The sequence below is a fragment of the Juglans regia genome, chromosome 3, assembly GCF_001411555.2.
Source record: "Juglans regia cultivar Chandler chromosome 3, Walnut 2.0, whole genome shotgun sequence".
NCBI classification, from domain to species: domain Eukaryota; kingdom Viridiplantae; phylum Streptophyta; class Magnoliopsida; order Fagales; family Juglandaceae; genus Juglans; species Juglans regia.
In genome coordinates this window covers 9,802,270-9,813,588 of record NC_049903.1, presented here as the reverse complement: position 1 = coordinate 9,813,588, position 11,319 = coordinate 9,802,270, and the positions used below count along the sequence as shown (strand labels likewise).

Below are 11,319 nucleotides of genomic sequence, written 5' to 3'. Positions count from 1 at the left end.
ACGTCAGTGTTTTCCATAACTAAATTAATAGGGATTTTTTTTTTTTTTTTTTTCCCTAGGAAATGGTCTTGTGCTGAGAAGCTGACGACTATACAATTTGTCGACAACTTGATAATAAAAATTGATTTTTAAGGGTTCCTTTGACTTTTGATTTAATTGTGACATGTTTGAATTTTTTTTAAAAATATTATTTTATTTTAAAGTGGTAGAATAATTGTAAATCAGTGTATAAATATTATTTTGTACTTTTAAACATTTGTAAACCCATCATTATCATTGAAAAAAGAAACGTCAGCATAGATTCATGTAATTGCGTTGTTTTTTCTTTTTTTGAAATAAAATGCGTTGTTGATAAGAAGGAAGAGTATCATTACCTTTTTTAAATTGGCACCTAACCTTAGAGATCAATTTTAGAAATCTTACATCATATGTACCAATGTCAAAGAAATCCAAGCCCTAGTGATGTGAAGTGTAACTTTCCTTCGTACTTATAATTAAGGTTAATTACAAAATAAGTATTTAGATTTTTATAATTTTGTAATTCGTTCTCAATTTTAGATATTTAAAAAATTAATATCTAATCTTAAACTTTTTATAATTTTGTAATTCGATCTCAGTTTTAGATATTTACAAAATTAATATCTAATCTTAAAAATCTCGAAAGTACTTAATTCTGTCAATCTATCATTAGAAAGCTAGCAGGGGGTGGGATTACCACGCAGCGTAAATTTTTAACAAGAGATTAATAGAGGTACCTAGCTAATTGCGAATTTTTTAACATCAGATATTAATTTTTGCAAAAGTTTAAATTGAGGTTTCAAATTACAAAAAGGAAAAAAACAAATACTGATTTTACAATTAACCATTATTATTTTATAATTTACAAAAAAACACTTTCAAATTAATCATTATAATTTTTTCAACTTTATCAAATTTTCAAATAAAAAAATCAATATTTTTAAATTTTAAAATAAAAATCATATTAAAAAATTATATTCTATAATATTTTAATTTTATAATATTTTTTATTCAACTTTTTCTCTTTGATTTCTCAAAACTCAATAAATACTTAATTCAAACTATCTCACTGTTTACAAAGGGAAAATCTTCAAACCGATCGGAGTGCCATTTTTCTTTTTACACCCTCCACTAAAAGAGCAACACGTTGTAGATTCATTGGACTTATGGTGGGTGCGAGTCCATTCTCCCATCTCCCTTCTCTTCTCTCTCTCTCTTCCCTCCTCTCTTCTCCCCCGAACCTCTCTCTCGATGCATCGAAACTCCCTCTCTGTCTCTCTCAACAGATCCCATCTTTCTTCAAGAGATTCAAACGCATCTTCATCTCTATCTCTCTCGACAGTTCCCATCTTCTTTCAAGAGATTCAAATCCATTTTCGTCTTCGTCAAGATGGTTTTACTAGCCAAAATGTACAAGTCACCAAAATATCGAAGTAGTTTAGGCTAAACTGTTCCAAGCGGTGAAGTGAGATCATAACACCAAGGATGCAAACGCTTCCAAATTACAAAAGAAAATTCCAACTTTATTACAGGACTAATGTCAAGAAGTAGGGTAGAAAGAATAAATTAAAATTGAAAACCTCCTACCAAAGGGGAAAAATATTTATGAACAAGACATGCAAGGGAAAAAAACTCCTTAATAGATAGAGGAATATGCAGCTCTAAGTAACCAAGAATTTTTTTTTTTTTTTTTGGGAGAGGAGGGACGAGGGTTGTGGTGAGTGGGACAACGATGGGTGTGTGGGGACAATAGAGTGAATATAGGGTTTTGTGTGTATGGGGGAGGAGGGAAACAAACTCATTGCATGCAGCTCCATGTTTAATTTTCGTAGAGTTCCTACGTGTCTTATTATTATTAGTGGGTGTAAAATGAAGTTTCACTCCCATCTAGCTCCTAGCCGCATCCATTCATAAATTATCTTATTATTATTTATAAAATTTTTATCTCATCTCATTCTCCAAGTGTATCCTACACCTCTACAAATATTTTTGAGTGCCAAAATAGCGTATTTTGAGGGGACAAAAAAAAGAGGACAAAATGCAGTAAACCAATTTCACGATCTCTGTTTGTCAAAAGCCTAACTAGGGCTGAGCACCGACGCTTTCGGAGTCAGAGGGCCCAACCTCCGACTCCGACTCCGACTTTGTCGGAGGTCGAATCCGACCTCCGAATCCGACTCCGAGACATACAAAATCCTCTTCGACTCCGACTCCGACTTATCGGAACGGAGTCGGATTTTTTTATTATTATTTTTATCTTTTTTAACTTCATATTTGACCCGCTTTTTTAAAAAAAAAAAAATTATGAGCTTTCAAATTTCAATTTTCTCAACATTACAATCTAAACTAATTAAACTTTTGATTATAACAAAAAATACAACTAAATAAAACAAGTAACATACTAACATGCATTCAAAAATTAAAAGGAAAGTTCTATTGCAATAGAAACGGCGCCGTATTGTATAGTAGTATACTAACTAATATGAATCTATTTTATATATTATATATATATGAAAATTTATAAAAAAATATATGATATATATTATTATATATGAATATTAAAAAAAAGGCACCGTATATGAAATATTAGTAATAAACTAATATACTTGATATATATATATATATATTAAATCTCTAATCTCTTATACTTGATATATATATATATATATATTAATATATATAAATATTAGTTATACTAATACTTATATTAGTATTAGTTATTATCAATACTATATATTATAGTATTATACTAATAGTGATATTAATACTATATATAATTATAGTGATTAGTATAACTATATTAGTATTAGTTATAGTGATTTAGTATAACTATATAATATATTAGTATAAGTTATAGTGATTTAGTATAGTTTTAATACTATAAGTTATAACTATAGTCTATATTAGTATTAGTATTAGTTATAGTGATTAGCATAACTATATATTAATATTTGCTATAGTGATTTTAATTTAGTATAACTATATAATAGTATTAGTATAAATATTATTATATTACACTAACTATATCACTGATAGTATTAGTATACTAATGTCTAATACTAATATATCACTATAGTTAATAGTATCATATAGTAATATAGTATTAGTAATTGATACTATAGTGATTTATATAGTAATTTATATATAGGCTTAAAGTGGTTTACTAATAGTATTAGTATTAGGCCATAAATCTAATTATTATACTAATGTATATTAGAATTACTAATATATTTATCAAAATGAATATGTTGAGAATTTATTAGGTCAAAAAATATAATTAATACAAGATATTGTTATATAAAATTTATATGAATAATACTTTAGTTATTATACATTAGTATTATATGTTATTATAAATTTATAGATTAGTGTTTATCCATTAGTATATGTATTACAATATTACATGTTGATGTTATTATGCATCTTAGTGTTTATAGTATATTATATATACATTAGTATTACATGCTATTATATTTATACATTAGTAATTTAGAACAACATAGTAGTAATATTGTAAATTTTTAATAGTATGATATTTACATATAGTCATATACTAAACTTTTATTAGTAAATTTAGTCTATATATTAGTATCAGAGCTGCTATGTATAGTCGTTGACTACAGTCGGCGCGGAGTCGGCTGACGTGGATGTTAAAAAGAAAAAAAAAAAGAAAAAAAAAAGATATGCAAAAATGAAAATGAAAAACAGAAGAAAATTCTATTTTTTCTTTCGGATTCCAGCTTTCTTTCGTGCTCTGGTCAATCGTCTTCGGCTTCGGCTTCGGCTTCGTGGTGTTGTTCCTCTCAGATCTAAACTCTGCGTTTGCTCTGGCAGCTTTTTAAGCTCTATCGGTTTCATCTTGGGTTTGGGCTTCTTTGCCATATACCTAATCGCCGTCCCAAACATAATGGTTAGGTGAATCTTCTTTTCCCCAACCTCAATTCACTACAGTACACCCTCATACAATCATACCCGCCCACTTATAATCAGAATTTTAGTCAAAAATTAAGAAAATTAACAAAAATCAAATGAGCAAAAATATAGGCTGAAGAATTCTGTGAGGCAAACGAGAAAATGAAAGATGGCGCACAACAAGAGAGAGAGAGAGAGAGAGAGAGATTCACAAAGCTATAGTTTTTATATTCAATTAGATTTACCCTGGACGCGTCGAGGAAGGGAGGAGGCTGGGATTCGAGGAAGGTTCGAGCTCATCAAACGCGTTAAACTGAAGAAACTGAGGAGAGAAACTGGGGAGAGGGAATCTGTGGTCGTGTGCGTTTAATTTTTTCGAAACGGTATGTTTAAATTTTTTTCCACATCAGCAACGTTTACCCACCGTTTGCACGAAGCGACTGCATTCAGCATTTCTCTATTAGTATATATCACATGGAAGATGATGGGAAGAAGAGCAACGATTTGTCAAGGGTTGAAGGAGTCTCCGAGGACGTGCGGTACTCGGTATATACCACGTGCACTACCAGCCGATAGTTTACTCCAAAAATATCGTTGGAGGCGATACTCTCACGAACGAACGGAGCAAAGACGATGGATGACAACTAGAGGAACCAGGAGGACATACAACGAAGAAAGAGAAATTTGTGAGAATAAAATAAGCCTCTAGCTAGTTGTCAATAATAATAGGTTCTAAATTATATTTTCAGGAAAGACGGGGCCGGCCGGCGCGTGACATCGATATATATTTTTTTTTTTTTGAGAAGAGGACGGTACCCCAATTTTATTAAAGAACCCTCACTTGTGGCGGAGGAAAACCGTGGTTACAAACCAGAAGTCTGGGGGTTATACATAAGCAAAAAGGACCAGAACCCAGACCTCACAAAAACCCTAGGCCTCAAACTAAATGCCAGTTTTAAAGAAAATACAAAGGATTCAATCCAGCCAACCTAAAAAACACCTGCAAGAAAAAAACAGCTCGGACATATAAGAGGAAAGTAAGAAAACCGGCTGGAATTAGAAAGTACCTCACTACGATATACGCAAATAGGGGAGACCAATTCTATCCATGCGCAGAAGACCTCTTAATTTACTAGGCAAATTACCACGATCCTCAGACCACTCCATATTCAAGCCCTCCGCTCCCATTTTGGCAAGGAAATCAGCAACGGCATTACCTTCACGAAAGACATGATTCACTCTATAATCCAGTTGTTCCATGCAGACTTGAAGCTCATCCCAATAATCCTCAAGGTACCAAAGGTCACAATATCCTTTTTTAATCCAATTAACCAGAATTTGGGAGTCAATCTCAATATCCACTCGAAAAAAACCAAGATGACAACATCTCCGGACACCTTCAAGCAAACTTCTCAATTCAGCAAGATTATTAGACCCCTGGCCCAAGGGAACAATAAAAGCAACACACATCTTACCACTGGCATCACGAATGACACCCCCAGCCCCGGATGGGCCAGGATTGCCCATACTACTCCCATCTGTATTAAGCTTAACCCTATCCCGCAGGGGAGGGTTCCATTTCACCACAGAGATTTTCTTAGCTCTCGGAGGCAAAACATGGATGTCCATTCTTTTTAAAATGGCAACATCTTGATTAGGAAATCTCGTAGGATTTTTGTTCAATTGCATGATTCTACCAATCCAACTTTTAATAGAAAGCCAAACTGTCTCCATGGTATCCAAAAGGTCATCATATCTAGCTTTGCAGCGCCTCTCCCAAAGTTTCCAAGAAACAATGGAGGGGATCAAACCAAATATAGTCTTAACTTGAGAGGACTTGCTAGCCCGACGGAACCAAAAATCAATTTGTTCTTGCCAAGTACGAAAAACACCCATGTGCACACCTAACTGAATAGCCGCCTTACGCCAAAGATGTCTAGCAAAATCACCAGTACAAAGGACATGATTAAGATCCTCCATGTTTCCCGAAGCACAACAATTACACTTAGACACCATCGGGATCCCAGTCATTTTAATCTTGGCATCCACACTCAAGCAATTATTGGAGGCCTTCCACATCATTATAGAAATTTTTTTTGGGATATTATTGTGCCAAATCCAGTGAGCCCAATTAAGAGGAGGCGCATGAACCCTAATGCAGTCCCAAGCACTTTTAGTAGAAAAACTACCATCCTTCTCCTTCAACCAAACTAGCACGTCCTGCCCCTCCTTCCTTCTAGCCAAGAGTTGACACACCTCATTAGCTTTTTGTTGACCCACAAGTCTTTCCAGAAGAGGAATATCCCAGCCATTTTCAATACGACACTCTTTAATCTTAATCATAGGATCAATAACAGGATAATGGGCATGTAGGGGACCACCCTCTACCCAATTATCATACTAGAAAGAAAGGTTACCCTCCCTAACAATCCATTTAGAGTTATGCATAATATCAGGGATACTATTGACAATAGACTTCCAAAACCGAGTGCCCTTATTATGCCCTAAAAGGGATAAATGATTCTCCTTGACATACTTGCCTTTGAAAAAATCTGCCCACAAGGAGTTTTCAGACATCAACCTCCAGGCAAGTTTCATGTGAAGGGCCCTCTGGGTATCCCCAAAGTCCCTAATACCTAACCCGCCTTCTTCAATGGGACAACAAATCTTTTTCCAAGCCACCCATTTTCTTTTACCCTTTCCTTCAGATTCACCCCAAAAGAAAGAACTCAAAATCTTATTCAATTCCCTGATCACAATCTTAGGCACATGTAAGACAGCAAGCAGATGAGTGGCCATACTCGAAAGAACATGACGCAACAAAACAGTTCGACCACCAACAGAGAGTAATTTCATCTTCCAACCTGCAATTTTTTTTTTAACTTTACCAAGCAGATCAGTAAAATCAGAGGCCTTCAACCTACCAGTAACAATAGGCACACCTAGGTACTTAAAAGGGAAAAACCCTTCAGAAAAACCAGAAATACGAAGAATAGAGTTTTTCCTAGCCATAGACACATGTTTAGAGAAAAAAATGGCGCTCTTAGCTTTACTGAGGATTTGACCCAACCACGCTTCATAAGAGTTCAAAACTTGAGTCAATCCTTTCATAGACTTTTTACTACCATTAGCAAAGATCCAATATCATCAGCATACATGAGATGAGAAACAAGAGGGGTGCTTCTAGCTTGAGAAAAAAGATTAATAAGACCACAGTCAAAAGCTTGTTTAAGAAGGCGAGAGAGGACCTCCTGCAATATAATGAATAAATAAGGTGATAACGGATCACCTTGCCTCAATCCCCTCTCACTCTTAAAGAAGCCTTTGGGAGTACCATTCATCATAATAGAATACCAAGGCGTAGATATGCAAGCTTTAATTAAATCACAAAATTGAGCTGAGAAACCAAAAGCATCCAAAACATGAAGAAGAAACTTCCAATCAACTCTATCATAGGCCTTAGACATATCAAGCTTAATAACCACATTACCGCCAACAGATTTTTTATTAATAGAGTGGACCATTTCCGGAGTTAAGCTAATATTCTCAAAAATGCTACGACCAGGAATAAAAGCCCCCTGCTCTTGAGCTATCATCTTAGCTAGCAGATTAGTCAACCGAGCCACAATGATCTTGGTACAAATCTTATAGAAGACAGAGCAGAGGCTAATAGGTCTAAATTTATCAAAACCATTCGGCTTATCAACCTTAGGAATCAAAACTATATAGGAAGCAGTGAAATACCTGGGCAAGTGGTGCGAGTGGAAGAACTCAAGGGTGGCTTCCAAGAGATCCTCCTTAACAAATTCCCAACAAGTACGAAAGAAACCAGAGCCAAAACCATTCGGACCCGAACTGCTATCAATAGGAATACTGAAGAGGGCATCTTTAATATCATCAATAGAATGATCTTTACAAAGCATAAGGTTCTCCTCATTAGATATCACAGGAGAAATAAGATGGTTAAGGTCAGACATATCACAACTATTATGATGCCCCAAAAATTCCTTAAAATAATCAACAGCAGCTTGATGAATTTTAACAGGGGAATTTATATGAGTACCGTCAACCAAAAACATATCACTAACCCTATTATGCTTTTTAACATTCAAAATAGCATGAAAAAATTTTGAGTTTTGATCCCCATCCTTCAACCAATTTTTTTTGGCCAAGTGAGACAAGCGCGTCTCTTCTCGGCTCATCCAAGTCGATAATTCAAACTTGGAAACCATTAAATCATTATCATCCTCAGTATTAAAGCAATTTTGCAGACTGGATTCCAATCTATCAATACGTTGTTCCAACTCATGAATAATAGTAGTAGTCTTGCCAAAAACACGGAAATTTCAATCACGTAAGATAATCTTGACTCTTTTCAATTTAGAAGACAATTTATTAAGACCAACACCTATACCTTCCTGCTTCCAAACCTCTTTCACAAGACTCAGAAAATCTTTATGATCGGTCCACATGAATTGAAAACGAAAAGGGTTAGGTCCATACCTGAAAGGATTTTCTCCTATTTGAATCACCAAGGGAGAATGGCCCGAGGTTGTGCGAGCCAAAACCTGATAAAAAACATTTGGAAAGCAATTAAGAAAATTAGAGTCAATAAAACATCGATCTAACCTTGCCCAACTTCTCGCCAGTCCGCCTTGACCATTGCACCAGGTCATACTTGGGCCTTGAAATCTCATATCCACCAAACCACAGTTCTGAATACAGAGGTTAAAATCAGCCATTGCGGTGAATTGACGCGGTTGTCTGCCTCTGCGTTCTGAATCATCTTTGATAATATTAAAATCCCCACAAATAATCCAAGGAAGAGAGAAACTAGCTGTATCCTCCAAATCCTCCCAAAGGGATTTCCTTTCATTGTGGTTACACTTAGCATACACAACAGTAAGAATAAAACCATGACCATTTTCTTCCACTTTGACCGTCAAAAGTTGATTAGAACTAGCCAACTTTTGGACTGAAACCTCCGAGTTCCATAATAACCAAATTTTGCCTGCATCATCTTCATTAGAAGTGTAATTATCACAATTAAATTTACTCAAGAAATCCGGAATACGAGCCTCCCCTAAGAAAGGCTCCGCCAAAGCTAAAATGTTAGGCTTGTGGGTTTTAATAATTTTTTTCAACCTCGCCTGAGAAGTCCCAATACCCCGAAGGTTCCAAAAGAGTATTGGACTAATCATAAATTGAGTTTATCAGGGCGTATCACCGCCCTGGTGGAGCACCTTTTTTGAACTAACTTCCGAGACCTATTTTTCCTACTACCTGACTCAGAACTATAGTCTTTTTGTGAATCTTCATGCAAATTATCTCTTTCAACTTCATAATCCGACTGACTTTCTTCCATATTAAAAAACAGCATTTTTCCGCCCACTAATCCATCCAACCCGTGGTTTTCGCGTTCCAACCCGTGGGTTTCCTTAGTAGCTCCTGCATCTAACCCATCCAACCCGTGGGTTTCACTCACTAACCCATCCAGCCCGTGGGTTTCCGTAGAAAAAAATCCCATTATTTTAGAGTTTTCTTGTTCAGCCAATGAGACATCATGCATGGTAGACCATAAAGGTGCCGTCACTTCGTGCGGAACTTTTTCTTGCAGGGGATGGGTCACGGTTTCTACTTTCCTTCCTCCCTCATGAGATAGCCCCGTCTCATATAAGTCGCCTTCAACTGACAACATGCTTTTTGCCATCCCTTCAGTCCGTAAATCCCGTTCGTGAACCTGCTGGAGCTGTTGCGTGTGATGTGTTTCTTCATTTTCGTGACTGCACAGCTGCTTCTGTTCCCCCTCTGACAGACCCCGTAGGTTCACTAGCCTTTCCAGTCCCTGTTTCAGCTCGTCATCTTGTTCACCTTGCTGGTGCTCCGCCTCCTGCCGCCCCTGCTGGGACTCCCTCTCCGGCCGTTTCTGCTTCTGCGCATTGTTCTGCATACTCAAATTCTGCAGACTCTCACCACTCGGTTTTGCATGGCCCATGCACAGGGATTGTTTGACAGTCGTTGGCACCGCCTCCTTACTGGGGGCATCATCAACCCGGTTGTCATTGCAGCTCACCAGCTGCCATTCGTTACCCTCTAGATCCTCACCTTCAGTTTCCACCAAGGGCTCCGAATCCTTATCTGCAGTGTTCGGTTTCCCGTCCTCTCCCCTTTTCTCTCCTTTTTTAATCCAAATCTGTCCTCCCTTCCCTTTCTTTTTCTGCATCTCGGGCTCAAATCTACAAGTATGTATGTTATGACCCTGCTGTTTACATGTTATGCAATAAGCTGGAAGAGTCTCTTATATCACCTCTTGGCGCCGACTCCTTGGCATTCCAGGTTTACCAATCCAGAAATGGGAGATAGTCTATTTGGAAGCATCAACCTCAAGACAAACACGGGCTCCATCGGTTCTTGTCGCACAAACGGTCGGGTTATCACGGCGAATAAACCTACCTATCGGCGCTGTCAGCGATCTAAGGACCGAAGCATGGAAAAAATTTGGTGGTAGACCCAGAAGAAACACCCATACCGGGACACACGGAGGTTCCGAAACTTCATTGAATTCCGGGGTCCAAGCAAAAGAACGGTAAGGAATTCCTGCTATTTCACAGGATTCCCTAGACAATGCCTTATTGAAATCACCCTCATTAGACAAGCGAATAAAAACATTCCTTACTCTCTGCATGGTCGAGACCACTGGTGCAGAAGACAAACCCCATCTCAAACGAATATACGCTCTAATGGCATCAAGGGAAGGTCTCTGTTTAAGGAACTTTAGAACCAAAGAAAACCGGAATGGTAAAGCAGTTTTTTCAATTTCCTCTCCCGAGAACATGAAACAGAGTTCACCGTCAATCACTTTTGGAGCTCTAGGCGCAATCTCCATCTCTGGCAAAGGCTGAGGTGCAGCGGAAACCAGGTCAGCAAAGGACCTTGGCTGGCCTGCGGTGGCAGGCACGAAGGCCGCCATGCAAGGTAGTAAAGGTTTCAGGCGCTACAGTTCCTTGGAGGCAGAGAGCTTCCTTCCCATGCTTGCCTTTCGATCTAGTGGCATTACGTGACATCGATATATTGAGACAGTAATTACAAAATATATCAACTTGAAACTAATATTCTCAGAATATGCTAATTAAATAATAAATTAATACAAATAGATGCCCCTGGTAGAAAAACTTACTAATTAAAAATATTTTAATATATTAAAATATTTACACCACACATATTAAACTAATTTTAATATTTTAATATTTTAATATTAAAATATGTAAAGTGTATGCAAGTGTACTACTCATCATCACACACCACACACTTTACATATTTTTAAATTATTTTTTATTTTTTATTATTTTTATAATTTTTAATTTAATTTTATTCTTGTTAAACTAATTG

The 11,319-nt window shown here is 36.6% G+C and overlaps 1 protein-coding gene across 1 annotated transcript; it reads right to left on the bottom strand.

Annotated features, from left to right (window-relative positions):
• Positions 1-7,037: 7,037 nt before the first annotated feature.
• Positions 7,038-10,153, bottom strand: LOC108988642. Its single transcript, XM_035688677.1, has 4 exons — positions 9,214-10,153; positions 8,609-8,941; positions 8,434-8,498; positions 7,038-8,255 (listed from the first exon to the last, which is right to left on the bottom strand). The coding sequence occupies exons 1-4, from the start codon at positions 10,151-10,153 to the stop codon at positions 7,038-7,040; spliced, it is 2,556 nt and encodes an 851-aa protein (XP_035544570.1).
• Positions 10,154-11,319: the final 1,166 nt, after the last annotated feature.

Excerpts from the sequence above, each read along its gene's own strand:
- LOC108988642 (XM_035688677.1), bottom strand. The coding sequence starts at position 10,153 with ATGCAGAAAAAGAAAGGGAAGGGAGGACAGATTTGGATTAAAAAAGGA. Across the intron at positions 8,942-9,213 it reads AGACTATAGTTCTGAGTCAG|GCAAAATTTGGTTATTATGG; the intron begins GTAGTAGGAAAA and ends AAGATGATGCAG. Across the intron at positions 8,256-8,433 it reads ATAGGAGAAAATCCTTTCAG|ACTACTACTATTATTCATGA; the intron begins GTATGGACCTAA and ends GTTTTTGGCAAG.